This window comes from Salvia splendens, chromosome 10 (assembly GCF_004379255.2).
Source record: "Salvia splendens isolate huo1 chromosome 10, SspV2, whole genome shotgun sequence".
Classification (NCBI taxonomy): Eukaryota; Viridiplantae; Streptophyta; class Magnoliopsida; order Lamiales; family Lamiaceae; genus Salvia; species Salvia splendens.
The window spans coordinates 8,423,496-8,440,440 of NC_056041.1; the positions used below are offsets into that span (position 1 = coordinate 8,423,496).

At 35.2% G+C, this 16,945-nt stretch overlaps 2 protein-coding genes across 2 annotated transcripts; one reads left to right on the forward strand and one right to left on the reverse strand.

The window, feature by feature from the left end:
• Positions 1 to 6,402: 6,402 nt before the first annotated feature.
• Positions 6,403 to 14,726, forward strand: LOC121751263 (DDT domain-containing protein DDR4-like). The gene is made up of 12 exons (XM_042145979.1): positions 6,403 to 7,258; positions 7,374 to 7,484; positions 8,898 to 8,984; positions 9,061 to 9,098; positions 9,204 to 9,285; positions 11,080 to 11,186; positions 11,392 to 11,548; positions 12,390 to 12,482; positions 12,651 to 12,774; positions 13,158 to 13,200; positions 13,301 to 13,513; positions 13,623 to 14,726. The coding sequence occupies exons 1-12, from the start codon at positions 6,743 to 6,745 to the stop codon at positions 14,362 to 14,364; spliced, it is 2,313 nt and encodes a 770-aa protein (XP_042001913.1). The 5' UTR covers positions 6,403 to 6,742; the 3' UTR covers positions 14,365 to 14,726.
• Positions 14,694 to 16,497, reverse strand: LOC121751266 (AAA-ATPase ASD, mitochondrial-like). Its single transcript, XM_042145981.1, has one exon. It carries the CDS (start codon positions 16,365 to 16,367, stop codon positions 14,895 to 14,897), a length of 1,473 nt encoding a protein of 490 aa, XP_042001915.1. The 5' UTR covers positions 16,368 to 16,497; the 3' UTR covers positions 14,694 to 14,894.
• Positions 16,498 to 16,945: the final 448 nt, after the last annotated feature.

A 16,945-nucleotide genomic window follows, 5' to 3' on the forward strand; every position in this document is an offset into this window, starting at 1 on the left:
ATTTGTTTTATCAAAAGCAATACTTATTAGTTAGGCTCTATATTTTTAAATTATTAGGAATAATATTGAAAATATTAGTAAACGTAGCTAAGATTAACCACTCCTTTAATGGTAGCATGTCTAGGGTCAAGATATGTTAGCTAACCTACTATTAACCACTTCTCCTACCAAATCACTAGCAGCATGTTGAGTGAAAGATCTGCCAATTAACCTACCAAATTCATCTCGCTGAGGAAGCTTCAAGGCGACAATAACGACACACACTTGCATGAATTTATGATAATAAGTTGATTTTGCCGCCAATCTCTACCCATCTCTACCATGCAGCAAACATATGCTAAGGAGATAGTATGCTATTGAGCTCAAGAATGCCACCAAATTTATGTTTGATGCTAATTTCTTATAATAATAAAGTTTTTGTAGCTGATGCAACAAAATAAAAAATGTCCACAAAGAACTATATTGTGACAATTCACCTAGTTGAAATTGTAAATTACTCTTTAAATAGGAACATTCGCCATGAAAAAATAAATTTGATTGTCAAATGTCCTCAGAGTATACTTATTCATGATTTTGATTAATAGGTAAAATTCAATTTCAAAGCACTTCATTTTACCAATAATTTAGAATTGGATTAAAATTCTATTACTTCTAATTCAATTCCATGGAATATTAATTCCAATACAATTCCGTGGAATATTAATTCCAATACAATTCCATATTCGGTGTACTAATTAATAGAAATTGATCAAATTTTGTAGATTAAATGACTATTAGTCTATTATCCTTATTTCTTTGAGATTTAAAGCCATTTTGTAATTGACTCACAAATCTCAATATGTGTACTAATTAATAGAAATTGATCAATTTGTAGATTAAATGACTATTAGTCTATTATCCTTATTTCATTGAGATTTAAAGCCATTTTGTAATGACTCACAAATCTCAATATATTAGTTGGAAACGTTTATCAATTAAGTTGCACTATGTAGCTTTGAGAAAATCCATTATTAATTGCTTTAGAAATGAATTGGGCCGAATGTCAAGAAATGAACCACAGAATAGACCTAATGATATTTATGGGCCTCAAGTTAAAAAGATCAATGACAATTAGAATGGAGTAGGGTTGGAACGGTACGGTATACCGCGCCGAAATGGCCATACCGCATACCGTACCGAAAAGTGCGGTATGGCCAAAATGCATACCTTTACCGTACCGTTTTTTTCGGTATACCGCATACCGATATACCGAAAAGTCGGTATACCAAAATTCCGATACCGATACCTTACCGACATTTCGGTATACCGTACCGTGATTTCGGTATACCGCAATATGCGGTATACCGCGATTTCGGTATACCGCATATTGTTTTAGACTTTTTGTCTAGACAGTCTAACTATCAGAAATAGAGCAGTTTATTCAGACCTCTTTATTCGTATCGACTCCTTCCTCTTTTCGTTAGGACAGACAGGGGCTAATATTATCCTTTCGGTTGATAAAGTGCATATAACAATTGTCTTTATAGTCTTTGGGGGACAGACAAAGTAATGTGTGTATTTAACCTCAATGCATATTTGGTCGAACCTGTAATTTGTAGCAATCTAAATTAGTTTTATAATTATACTGAGTTATGGAGCTATTAGTTGTGAGGCAATGTGTTTGATTTTATTCTCCTAAGTAATGAATTGATATATAGTTACGTAAATTTAATTTTTAGCAGTAGGATGTTTATACTGACAAATATTTTTAGACAAGTATATCATGTATATATTGACATAGCATTCCAAAAATTAAGTCTCTTTAATGTATATACTTAATATTTTAAATTTTTAGTCGAATTATTATATTATAAAATTAATTGTAGTAGTAGTATTTATTACTATGTGCTTTGAATTAAAAAAAATTCTATGATAACAATATAATATAACTCCCACGTAATCGAGTGGATATAATTGGGCTATGGATCTCATGGACGATCCAAGTATTGCAACGGTGTCGTTTTGAGGTTAATCAATTCATTTGATTCTTCCCCATCATTCTGAACACAGTAATCTGAAGAAAACTACCCCTCCAAATGAAAGCAATCACCCCAAACTGCCATCACTGCGCGGGATTGCGCTCTGCTTTGGTGCCTCAGGTAGTTTTGTTTCATTATCATTTGATAGTTTTAGATTTTTGGATGATAAAATGATACTTTTGCAACATAGTTTGAGGGGATAAAATGATAGTTTCAAATGATAAAATGATACTTTTATTTCATAATGATAGTTTTAGATTTTTGGATGATAAAATGATACTTTTGCATCATAAAATGATAGTTTGAGGGGATAAAATGATAGTTTCAAATGATAAAATGATACTTTTGTTTCATAATGATAGTTTTAGAATTTTGGATGATAAAATGATACTTTTGCATCATAAAATGATAGTTTGAGGGGACAAAATGATAGTTTCAAATTATAAAATGATACTTTTGCATGATAAATTGATTGTTTGAGTTCTTTGGTTAGATAAAATGATACTTTTGCATCATAAAATGATAGTTTGAGGGGACAAAATGATAGTTTCAAATGATAAAATGATATTTTTGTTTCATAATGATAGTTTTTAGTTCTTTGGATGATAAAATGATACTTTTGCATCATAAAATAATAGTTTGAGGGGATAAAATGATAGTTTCAAATGATAAAATGATACTTTTGTTTCATAATGATAGTTTTAGATTTTTGGATGATAAAATGATACTTTTGCATCATAAAATGATAGTTTGAGGGGATAAAATGATAGTTTCAAATGATAAAATGATACTTTTGCATGATAAATTGATTGTTTGAGTTCTTTGGTTGGATAAAATGATACTTTTGCATCATAAAATGATAGTTTGAGGGGACAAAATGATAGTTTCAAATGATAAAATGATATTTTTGTTTCATAATGATAGTCTTAGTTCTTTGGATGATAAAATGATACTTTTGCATCAAAAAATGATAGTTTGAGGGGATAAAATGATAGTTTCAAATGATAAAATGATACTTTTGTTTCATAATGATAGTTTTAGATTTTTGGATGATAAAATGATAGTTTGAGGGGATAAAATGATAGTTTCAAATGATAAAATGATACTTTTGTTTCATAATGATAGTTTTAGAATTTTGGATGATAAAATGATACTTTTGCATCATAAAATGATAGTTTGAGGGGACAAAATGATAGTTTCAAATGATAAAATGATACTTTTGCATGATAAATTGATTGTTTGAGTTCTTTGGTTAGATAAAATGATACTTTTGCATCATAAAATGATAGTTTGAGGGGACAAAATGATAGTTTCAAATGATAAAATGATATTTTTGTTTCATAATGATAATTTTAGTTCTTTAGATGATAAAATGATACTTTTGCACCATAAAATGATAGTTTGAGGGGATAAAATGATAGTTTCAAATGATAAAATGATACTTTTGTTTCATAATGATAGTTTTAGATTTTTGGATGATAAAATGATACTTTTGCATCATAAAATGATAGTTTGAGGGGATAAAATGATAGTTTCAAATGATAAAATAATACTTTTGTTTCATAATGATAGTTTGAATTTTGGATGATAAAATGATACTTTTGCATCATAAAATGATAGTTTGAGGGGACAAAATGATAGTTTCAAATGATAAAATGATACTTTTGCATGATAAATTGATTGTTTGAGTTCTTTGGTTAGATAAAATGATACTTTTGCATCATAAAATGATAGTTTGAGGGGACAAAATGATAGTTTCAAATGATAAAATGATATTTTTGTTTCATAATGATAGTTTTAGTTCTTTGGATGATAAAATCATACTTTTGCATCATAAAATGATAGTTTGAGGGGATAAAATGATAGTTTCAAATGATAAAATGATACTTTTGCATGATAAATTGATTGTTTGAGTTCTTTGGTTGGATAAAATGATACTTTTGCATCATAAAATGATAGTTTGAGGGGACAAAATGATAGTTTCAAATGATAGAATGATACTTTTGCATGATAAATTGATTGTTTGAGTTCTTTGGTTAGATAAAATGATACTTTTGCATCAAAAAATGATAGTTTGAGGGGATAAAATGATAGTTTCAAATGATAAAATGATACTTTTGTTTCATAATGATAGTTTTAGATTTTTGGATGATAAAATCATACTTTTGCATCATAAAATGATAGTTTGAGGGGATAAAATGATAGTTTCAAATGATAAAATGATACTTTTGCATGATAAATTGATTGTTTGAGTTCTTTGGTTGGATAAAATGATACTTTTGCATCATAAAATGATAGTTTGAGGGGACAAAATGATAGTTTCAAATGATAAAATGATATTTTTGTTTCATAATGATAGTTTTAGTTCTTTGGATGATAAAATGATACTTTTGCATCATAAAATGATACTCCCTCCGTCCCCCAATTTGAGTCACTCTTTGACTCGGCACGAGTTTTTAGGAAAAGTTTGAATGTGTGGTGTAATAAATGGAGTTAGGTAGTGAAATGTGGGGTCCCTTTGACTTTTTGTGTAATAAAGAGTAATTTTAATGTCCAAAAATTGTAAGTGGGAAGAGTGACTCTTATTTGGGGACAACCCAAAATGGAAAAGAGTGACTCAAATTGGGGGACGGAGGGAGTAGTTTGAGGGGATAAAATGATAGTTTCAAATGATAAAATGATACTTTTGTTTCATAATGATAGTTTTAGATTTTTGGATGATAAAATGATACTTTTGCATCATAAAATGATAGTTTGACTATGCGAGTTTTAATGTAAATTATCATTTTAATGTAAAATATAGTTGGAACGTCCAAATGAAATGATACTCCATATTTATTCTTTTTAATAAAAATGAAATTTTAATTTTCAAGTACTTTGTTTATTTTTCTTTATTCTACCTCATTAGTTCCTTAAAAATAAAGATTTTATGGACTATGCGAGTTTTAATGTAAATTTAGTTAAGTATGAAAAAAAAAATAATAAATGAAGAAGTGTTTATGAATAGTGAGACTCAACTTAAACTTATAAGTAGTGTAATGTGTTGTGATTTTTTTTAAATTGATCAATTTTGTGAGACAGTCTAAAATAATAAAATGAGACTATTTTTGAAAGATGGATGGAGTACATTATACCTCATCTCATATTTTATTGAAAAATGAGACTATTTTTGAAAGATGGATGGAGTACATTATACCTCATCTCATATTATTTTTCATTGAATTGGATGGAGTATATTATATCTCTTACTTTATCAATTCTTTTATTTTATTTTATTAATTGTGAATTAAAACTTGTGTCATTTCAAATGTTTCTATTTAAAAAAAAAGAGGTAGTATCAAAATAAAATGCACCACATCATGAGAACGTACGAAATACAGTAATATAGTGACTGTTAAACGTCTAAATACGCCGTATTAGTGGTTAGTAGGTCAACAACTACACAAACTAATTAATGAAAAATAGCTTATGGCCTTAATTTTGAATTGAATTACATATATGATCTTCATAATACTGCCGAATGTTAAATTAATTTTGCAAATATTGTAAACTTATTCAAAATTTCATCAATAAAATAATTACTACTATTCGATAAACTATATAGCACGCGTATGACTAAAGAATGAGTAATCACCCACATCAGCAGATTAACTCTTAATCCTAATTTCTCGATTAAAGAAAAATCCAAATAAAAATTAAAAACCCAGGTATATATCTGCGGTATATACCGTATTTGCGGTATACCGCATCATACCGAACCATACCGCAAATTTACGGTATATACCGCAAATTTGCGGTATATACCGCAATTGCGGTATGGTGCGGTATGATGCGGTATACCGCGGTAAATGCAAACTGCATACCTTTACCGTACCTAAAACTGTCGGTACGGTATGATACCGTACCGAAAAGTACGGTATACCGAAAATTCGGTATTTTCGGTATTTTTTCGGTACGGTAAGTGCGATATTTCGGTATATTTTCCCAGCCCTAGAATGGAGTCCCAAAAAGGCATTATTCCATAACTAGAGTAAAAGTTTACTTAATGTAATCAACAAGTGATTAAGTTAATAGATTATGTTGGAATCGATTAGATTTGACCTCCATGAAAATATAAAAATGATATAGTAAGCTAACTATTTTCACAATCCCATGGTCACAAAAGATCTAATGATACATTGTTCATTCCTAAATTGTAATTGTAGTAGTAGAATTATAAGACACGTTGTATACGTAAATTTATTCTGCACTCGGCACGACACCGTTTAGAGTGAAATCCACCACCAAAGACCTCTCCCCCTACTCTGTTACACGCGAACCTCGCCCTAAATACAATATAATTCCCATTAATACCATTATTTTGGAGAAATCTCAGATTTTTTAAAGTTTTTTTACCCATTTGAGCCAAAATCATTGCATTTACTTACCAGCAATAATTATTTTTGACTAAATCCAATTCTTCTCAATTTTCTGTCGCGCTTCTCTCCAAAAACTGAGGAACTTGGAGAACTTACCGTAACTCAAAACCCCCATATTTTATGCCTCCGTGCTCTGTCCCAGTAATGATTGCTACAATTGTCGTTTGATTTTGCCCCTTTTCACTTTTACGGCGTAATCTTCTTCAATATTATTGCTACTGTTGATAATCCGTATAAATAATTGAGAAAAACCCCAGCTTTATTGTGCCCATTTGGTTTTGAAGCAGCAATTCCTGGGCTGCTTCAATGCAAGCCCTTGATCTCCCATGTAACCCTTCTCTTGACCGTCGCCTGCCCGATCCCTCCGCCATGCCGGAGCATTACTCGCCGATCCATCACTCCCTCGAAAACAATACCGAGGGTGAGAGTATCAAGGAGAATTGTGTGAAGTCTGCGAATGATGAAAATGGTAATAGTAATGTAGTAGTAACTAGGAGGGAGAGGCCGTCGAGGGCATGTACGCAAAGGGCGGCAGCGAAGCTGCAGGCTGCAGCTGAGGCGGAGGCAGAGAGGAAGAGGAAAAAGAAGAGGGAGAAATTAACTGCGAGGTTGTTGAAGGATGAGTCCGAGGAGGAGGAGGAGGATGGTTATAGGGATAGTGATGAGGAGGAGAACGGAGAGGAGGATGGCTCTAATTCGTCGGCACAGTTGCAGAGTAGTAGGGCAATTACGCCACTGCTCGGAGAGCCAGAGGCCTCGCAGCTGCCTCGGTGGAACACACGGTCCATGTGGCAGTTGGCTTCTATTCTCAATTTTTTGAATGTATGTTTAGCTTGAGCAAACATTATCAAACCAGCAAGATTTGAGCTTTGTGGATTTCTGCTTCTTAGGAGCTGATGTGTGTGTGTGTGTGTTTTATTTTTGTTGTGAGGTGTAGGTATTTAGGCCTCTATTGAATGTCAAAATGGAGTTTTCAGCAGAGGAGTTTGAGACAGCCTTGATTATTCCGAATAATACTTTGGCTGAGATACATATGCCACTGTTAAAGGTTAGCCTTGTATTTCCCTCTTTAGTCATGTTGTTTCGTCAGTTCTGCTTTTTGTAACAGTCAGCTTCTTATTGAGCTATAGTTTCCTAATTGTTTTGACTTGTCTTCTCTAGGTGTCATTTCAAGTTAGTTAATATAGTTCGTTTGGTATATTCTCTGAAGTTCATGTTATCATTATTGTTTTTTTATTTTTTTAACGTGTTGTTCAACCTTGTATTTTGACAGATATGATAGTGATACATTGTATGTTAAGATGATATCTCCTGCATGGATTAATACTCTGTTGTAAGGGATTGCCTTAACTACATAAAAGAATGATAGAAAAAGTTGTGGGCATTGTTTTTCCTTGAGTGAGTGAGTGAGCAAGCATGGATGTCAAGTATCTTCAATATTGTCTGAACAGCAGAAAAAACATCTGAATGGCATATAGGTATAAATTATGATGAGATTGTGCTCTTAATCCCAGTGCTAAAAGTTTTATGAATGTAAAGGGGTGTCGAAGCTGTCTTGAGTGGACTAATTATTAGAGACTTGTAACTTTTGCTCTTTCGCTAGACGTGCATGAAAGAGTTGTTAAAGTTCCTTTTGTTGTGGGATATATAAAGTTCCTTTTATATCCGGAAGACCAACTTCAAAGTATACTCAAGATCCATTCAGATCACTGGCATGCTTAGTGAGACATAAATCTTGATGACTAGATTTGCTAGACTAAGTAATTCCTTTTTTGTGTGTATGTTGTTTCCAGATGACTAGATGACCAATATGGCAATTTCATGTAAGATTGAGTTGCATGCAATTCGATTGCTAACTCTGTGCCAATCTGATTTCTCAGTGTCTTGCAAAATTTATCATAGATAATTAATTCGACTTATAGGCGTCATTTCATTATTTTCTTTTCTTATTTCTGGAATTATTCTTTAAGTTGTTTGCAACTCATTCAATGTTAGCCATTTAATATTATCATCATCTCAAGAGTTCATATGATTATAACAATGTAATGCAAGATAATAATCTCAAAGAAATACTATATCATATTCCCCAGTGACATAGTTTTCACCAATAAGTATCAATGCTAATTCCTTTTTAGTTAACCTTTATTTTCATGGGAAGAAATGTCACAAATATACATTTTAGTTATGAACTCTCTTGATTTTGGTTACAAACTATAGTTTGTTACAATTTATAGGTATATCATAGAAAGCATATGAGTTCCTTCTCAGCATTCATCATTACGAACTTAACTCCAAAGTACGAAATTATACAAGTTAAGTGAGAACTACTTGCATTCTGGTGTTTCGGTTTGTGTTTTTCTAATAATGTATGTGTACTGTATAGTTGTCAAATTGTTGTTTGATAAACATTGATGCCAACATTATAACCAGTTTCTTTATGTGGGTATTTTGCTTTTCCTAGGCTATTCCTCCTGTAACCAGAATGGCACTTAATCATTCTACTTGGATTACCGTTTTATGTAGAAAGCTGAGGGATTGGTGGCACTGGGTAATCTCACTTTTGACACTGGAAATTAACTCAATCTTGTAATATTGGGTTTACTTAGTGCGGTTCTCTACTGCAGGTTGCAGAAGGAGATCTACCTATAGTTGCATCACATGGGTGAGTAGATTTATATCTCAACACAGTCCAAAGTTTATTTTGTACTTTTGTGCCAGATATGCATGTTTACATGCTCAACAAGAGTTTGAGTTTTGTTTGTTTTAGGACCGAAGTTGAGGCATACAATACACTTGATCCTGGGATTCGAGTGGTTATTCTAAAGGCATTATGCGATATTCGGGTTGAGGTATTAATATTGTAAATATTCTCTTTGTGACAGCTAGTCTCAGTTTCGATAAATTAACTTTTCCCATTACATTATGTCCTAGGAGTCTAAGTAGTAATGTTGAGTTATTGTAGTGTTTTAAAACTTAAACAATCCTGGATTCCTATGCAGTTATGAAATGGTGGCATAGTTGTTAAATAACGGCTATGGCGGTGATATGGCGCTATATCATATCGGTTAGTAATGAAAACGCCATCGCCACACCGATTTGTGGCATTTTTCTGTATTGGCCGCCATGCTCGCCACGTTCGTGGCGCCATGGCAGTGTTTTCATGTAATTTTGACTTTTTTTAATGGTTTTTTTACTTTTTAATTGAATTTTGGTATAAGCCCAAAATTGAACCGGCCCACCCAACTATTCTTACCCATTTTATTTTATAATTAAAAAGAAAATATATTAAACTTAAAATAGAAATTGAAACCCTAATTATAGTGATGAAGCAATGGATGCCGATGATAGTAATGAGTAGAGGTGCCCATGATTCCGGAACCGGCGGTTACGGTTCAGAACCGCCGGTTCCGATTTTAGAAATTGCCGAACCGTAACTGAACCGCGAGGATGTTTCGCGGTTACAGTTCCAAAATCGCCGGTTTCGGTTTCTGTTCTGAATCGTCCATTTTTACGATTTTCACGGTTTTGAACCGCCACTTTTCGGCGGTTTGCGGTTCCGGCGGTTTTGCGGTTTTTCACGGTTCCGGCATGGTTTCGGTTCGGACATTTTCGAACCTGAATCGAACCACGGATCTAAAATCGACGGTTTCGGTTCGGGTAAATCTCATGGTTCCGGTTCGGAACCGTAACTGACGGTTACAGTTTCGCGGTTAACCGTCGGAACAGTAAACCTTGGGCACCTCTAGTGATGAGGATGAACTAGAAAACTATGTTGAGCTTGATGATTGATGACTGTTGAGTAGTACTTAGGATGGCTTTATGTTTTGTTGAACTAAAGACTTTTATTATCAGACTTCTATATAGCTTTTTTATTTTTTTTCTTTATTAATTGTTTAAAGAGTTTTTGAATTTTGATGTTATATTTTTATTATTTTCTAATTATATAAATATTATTTTATTTATTTAATTAATGACCGCCATACCGATACGCCATATCCCTGTGGCGGTTTTCTGGTGGACCGCCATACTGCTTTGACAACATTTTATGGTGCTAATATATTATTGCTCTTTTTTTTGGACAAAATTTTCATTCTAATATATTTGGTAGTAAGTGAGTTTCACCTTTTAAACTTATAACTAGTTGTCTACCTTCTATGCTTTGGTTTTGCAACAGTACCTCCCTACCACATGTTGAGTTGCTGGAATCTATTCTATTTTGTTCTAATTTCAAGCTGGGGAAATGAAGAAAAAACTTGTTCAGTATCAAGTAAAGAGGATGTCAATGTTAGGAGGGAGGGTTCTGGATTTTTCTGATTTTTTTAGAAAGGCATGGTAGATAAGAATCTAGCATCAATAAGCTGAGTAGTATGCTGATTATGAACAAAAAGAACGCTCAGCTCTTTCTATTTCAAGTCATATATTATATCTTTAAATTATAGCTGTTTTGGCATTTAGTATATTGTTGTAATAGTTGTGTGCTTTTTATCTATGCAACGAGCAACATATTACATAGAATTCCAGGCTTTGTTTTTTCTTTATATGATTTCTGCATTATGTTCTTTTAATCACATTTCAATGATATATACAAATTAGTAGATAGTTAATACTACTTGTGCTAAATCAACTGTGGTTGTCTTCGGCAGCAAGAAGATATACGGAACCATATAGATGACTCATTAAAACATGGTGTTCAGCTCTCAACATTTCGCAAAGAACGCCTTGGGGGTAATTCTTATGGAGTCTCATATTGGTAAATTACAGTTCTCTATGATGATGGATTACATTTTGTTCTCTGTGAAAATAGCTTCTGTTGATGGTTCAGCTCTACTAGGGATGTGCCAGTGTGTTACATGCATGCTTCTATATTGTTTTTCTTGCTCTCCTGATGCAATCACTTCTTTGTGTAGAATATAGATATCCTTGGAAGTTAGTTATGAATGCTTCTTACTGTGTAGGTACGAAGATGATCCCATAATTGGCCATCGACTATACAGAGAGATTAGAAATGTTGAGGTGAAAAAAGGAAGGGGAAAGAATATGCCACCCGTTCCCCATTCATCATATCAATGGGAAACAGTCGCTACTAATTTAGATGAATTCCTGAATGTTTCAGTAAGTTTAGATTATGGTCAATTCTTATTGATATGCTTTGATATTTCTTGAGCAAATGCCAGATCCTTCTATTTAATCCTTTGGTTTCCCATGCTTAGTTCATTTTCTACTAAACAAGCACATGAACATATGCTGATTCATTGACATTGCATAGAATTTTACACTATTCCTTGGTAATCATCTCCTTTTCCATCCTGGAAATGATGCCAAGTGTGTATGGTACCTGCTTTTAAGAGCTTTGGGGAGTTTGTGTTTGACAAACTGCATAATAGTTTGAGTCCGTGGACTATTACAGTCAATCTGGACTTACTTTTCAGTAGTGTGGTAGAAAATGGATATGACTGATTTGCAGAGTAAACTAGGCAAAACCTGTCAGTTGATTCAGATCCAGCCTTACTTAATTTCAGTTTGAGTTGCATGTGTTGGGTGTGTAAGCAGGTTTTTGGCATTGTGTCATTTGAGGAGACTGCAAATATGCACTTGTGTCAGCTTCATGTTAGAGTCAAAAATCAAGATGCCATGGTATAAAGGTTTTATTTGTATGCAAGCTAGATAATTGGGGAGCTGAGGTGTAGTGATTGTAGATGTAAATATGCCATTGCTGTGAAACTACAACTGGTAAATGCACCGGGTTAGGATCTAAGGGACCATAGTTAAATTCCGAGTGCGCACCTGATTGTGTGTTTTTGTGAGGTGTATCTGGTCTGAATCTTATTTTCTGTTCCATTGTCTGACCTCATTATTCTTGGCAAGCTTACGAGTTGCAACACATACTTTCTGAAAATTGAACTTTACTTGGTATATATGTTTTCATTGTTAAGTTTAGTTCTGTTGCCTGCAGGAGAAGCTCTTTTCAAGTAAAAATAGAACTGAGGTCTCTGTTGGGGAAAAATTGAAAAATTACATGCTTCCTGAAATTGAGAAGGTCCACAAGGTGGTAAATTGTTCTTTATTTAAAGATGATTTTTCTTGCATTTTCTTTTATTTTGGCCATTGTCCTCTGTTAAGCGCATTATTACCATCCTTTTCTTGAAGAGAACATCTTATTACTTTTAATCAGTTATTTTATTTGTGATTGGTTCTAAGATGTATCTTCATGCAGAGGAAGGAGAAACTGTTAAAGAAGCAACATAGACAAGCACTTATGCTTGATAACATGATTGGCATGGATGCCATTGCTGCCGGACGCTCTCTCCGTGATAGAAAACCTGTGACTTATACTTTTGGTACGTGCCGTATAGCTCTCTTAGTAGATTTTCTCCCTTGTGTTATGCTTTTGCATTATTTTCCAGTTCAATAATGACTTGGAACTTGAAAGTTCTCTAAAACTATAATTATGAAAATTTTATGGGTCATGACACTTGTCAAATTTTATGTTGGAAAAAAATTGTTGTTTCTTGCTGCTGATTGTGTGCTAGCATGAAGTTAGTGAATTAGTTCCGCAAAAACTTGATGTACGGGTTTGAATAACCATTAGGCTATCATATCACTTAGCATCCAGCACAATAGGTGTTCCGTGCTTCTTTATATAAAAAACGGAGTCCGACCTTGTTTTCGGTTTTGATATCTCAGCTCCACACCATTGATATTATTCTTACATTTTTTGCAGACGATTATGATCGCTCAATAAATGAAGCTATAAAAGTCACCAAGTGAGGATCTTAGCACCCCAAATTTCTATGAACTACTTGTAATGTTACTTCTCTATATATTTAATTTGGAACCCTTTTTTCTTCTTATAATCCGTACCAGACAGAACAAGCAATCTCCCGAACATTTTGATGGAGGAGATCCTCTCATGAAACACGAACTGTCTAGGAATGGTAGACTGGATGTCACGTCACAACACTCTCAAAACCTCACTTTCAGTGCTGTTTCTCCTAATTCTCCTGATGATGATGATGATGATGGCGACGATGATGGAGAATTTTATGAAGATCACAAAACTGAAACATTGGACCGGAGGTATGGTGATTCACTCCCCTGCATTGTGTTGTTTGTTTGTAAGTCTCTTGTAATTCTTAATAAACTTATAAAATCACTTGTTTTACTTTTTTTTTTTTTTTTCCTGTAGTGATCGTCGGAGGCAAAAGCCTGAACGTTACTCAGTGAAAGACTATGTAGAAGCAGTCTCAGATATTGAGGCAGATTTTGACAGTGATGATGACATAGTTGGTGAAGTGGTTTATGATGATGAATATCTTAAAAGACGGAAGCGAAGGAAGATGTCAAGTAGCTCTGAAGGCGATGAGGAGTACCACTGGGACGAAGAAAATCATGAAGAGGAGGAAGAGGAAGAAGAAGAAGATGATATATTAAGTTCCAGTGAGGATAGTGATGCGCCACGCCGGACGAAAGCATTGCCAGGCCGAACTAGGAGAGAAACAAAACTTAGGTCAGTTGGTGACCTCAAGTCAGGTCTCAGGAGAAGTAAAAGGGCCACCAGAAATCGCATTAACTATAAACAATATGAGATGTCTGAATCTGACAATGATCAAACAAAACCTGAGAAATCAAATGTGCCAGACGAGCCCTCATACTCAAGTGGTGGCGTAGAGTTCTCAACCGGTATGCAAGATTCTGATGAGAAAATCAGTAACCAGGAGGATGTCCATGCCGATCAGCTTATTGAGGTGCAGCAACCCGAGGTGGTCGAGGAAAAACCACCCATTCCACCAGAACAAGAGAACCACGAAGATGAAGATGTTGAAATGGTGAGCCAAAGAGGTTTTCTTGATCTAAACGAACTTGCTCCAGGTTCTGGGTGTGATGATGGTCCCAACTCAATGAAAGATGAAGACAGAGATGGCTTTTGAACATCCATTCTACCAAAATGTGAGGAGTAACAAGTTTTACCCTGGTGAAGCTGACGCTGTCTGATTGATAATATCTACATTTGTGGTAACCCATGCCGATTATTAGAGAGTTCTCACTCGCCAAAACTCAAGTGATGTCCCTCATGCAGTTTATTTATCTTTTCCTGTTGGGAGTTGTTTTTTGCTTTGCTGAGAAGATGGTGTAGATTAAGTCAGTTCTACAGTATGTTTTACATTTAAGAAAGAAAAAGGCAGGATGTGATATGGGTGGGAAACTCTGTTGGGAGTTCTTACTCCTCTGATGATATATTGTACAATAACTTAACTAATATTTGCAACAAAAGAATTCGCTTTTTATTTGACTCCTTGGCTCTGTGTTACATTTCTATGATTACATCCGTGCTAGTATGAAGCTTCTTGAAACTGAGATGTCATCATGCTGAGTGTCGAGATAATTAGTGTCTCAGGTGAATTATGAGTCATTGGTGTCTCTACTGCGTTCTCTTAACCAGTTTACTATTACACACTGATTACATAGCATGTGTGTCTAGTACAGCAGCTGCATCCTTGATCGTCTCTGCATCGTCATTAGTCTCTGCATCTTTATCTTCTCTGCATTTTCTGTTCTTTGTTTCCTTAAGAATGCATATGAGATTTTGCAGACATTGCTCCGGCCCTTCTTTTGCAGATTTTGGCATGAGGTTTTCAGCAACATCAGCTGGTGTTATCTCGACCTCCTGGATCAGCTGTTCAATGGATTGGAACAATGGATGTCCATCAAGTTCAAGGTAATTCTTCGCGAGCACTTTAAATCCTTCATATTTGCAGTAAGATAGCTCGATATGTTTGTCCATTCGACCCCTTCTTGTAAGAGCTGGGTCGAGCTTATCAACATAGTTTGTTGTGAACACTATTAATCTCTCCCCTGCACAGGCAGACCACAGGCCGTCTATGAAGTTCAGCAGACCAGACAGAGTGACCTTGCTGCCACTCTCTTCCTTCTCTTTACGTGAACTCTTTTTCTCGACTTTTTCAGGCTTCTCCTCTGCAGGTTTCTCCTCTTTCTTCGTCCTTTGGCCTGTCAAGTCGAGGGAGCAGTCGATATCCTCTATCACGATAATTGATTTTGTGGTTGTCTCTGTCAAAAGCTTCCTGAGCTCTGTGTTGTCCTTCACCGATGTAAGCTCGAGATCATAAACATCATAGTCGAGTAAGTTAGCCATGGCTGCGATCATTGTAGATTTCCCTGTTCCAGGAGGGCCATACAGCAGATAACCCCTTTTCCACGCCTTGCCTATTCTTGCATAGTAATCTTTACTCTTTGTAAAAGTCAGCAGATCGTCGATGATCTCCTCCTTCTTCTCCGGCTCCATTGCCAGAGTCGCGAACTTGGCCGGATGCTCGAACACGATATGGCTCCAATACGACTTGCTGTGGCCGTTGGTGTAGAGCTTCCGCTGCCTGTTCCTCGCCTGGATCTCTCTCCCTTTTCTGATCACATGCTCCAGGTACTCCTCCGTCATCATCTTCTTGTAGCACTTGTGGAACTTGAGCTTGTAGAACCTCCGGTCTGGCTCCAGGTAGTACGAAAACCCCCCGGTCCGTGGAGGAGTCGAGACCTTTCCAGCGGTCCATGTCACCTGGACTCCGTTGAACACATCTGCTGTCTCCTCGTACTCATCCATGCTCAGCATTAGCTTGTTCTCGTTCTCTTTCGCCATCTCAGCCTTGAGCCGTTTGGCGTCAATGGAATTCGAACTCAGATATGCATTGACGATGCTGTAGGCCTCGTGAGGCCGGAGATGATTTCCAGTGTACTCGTGGATGGAAACCTGGATGTTTGGATTCAAGAATCTGGACAGCCTGGCGGTGCATTTCTCGAGGTAGCGATGGAGCCCCGGTGGGCAGTACCGCCGGAACATGTCCCAGAAGAAGATGAAGGTGACGAGGGCGGACCCGACCGCGCTCCACGTCTCTGGCATGCTCTTTACTGGAAGTATCATTTTTGGGAAGGTAAGCTTTTTTTTCAGTTTGATAGATTGAGAGAGGGAAGATGGGGGGGAGTATAGAATGGGAGTTATGGGTTTTTATAATTTGGTTAAGGAAGAGACATATGTGAAGTATGAGTCAGCTTGGTAGTGGAAAGTATACATATATAATTTGGTTTTATTAGGAATGAATGTCTCACTAGTCCAATTTACCTTTTGCTTTTTCAGTTCAGTAGTCCAAACATTTCAATCACAAATAGATTGATTTAAAATACAAATGATAGGTGGATTCTTTTCTAGAAATGAGTCATTTGGTTAAATTAGGTCCCTAAACTTGGTGGTGTTAAAGTTTGTTTAGAGTCTAGCAATAGTCATAAAGTTTGAAAGTTCAATTTTTTGTAGGAAAAGTAAGTACTCCCCGTATAATGAGCATCTCGTGAAACATATATTCACCAAAACATACATTTATTGCTTAATAATAATAACAAGTTTGAATTCCGACAATCACTTGAGTTAGTTGCAAGATATATGCTCGATACATTTTAATGTTGTAATAAAATTTTATGGATCTAGAAATTGAGAAACCGACACTG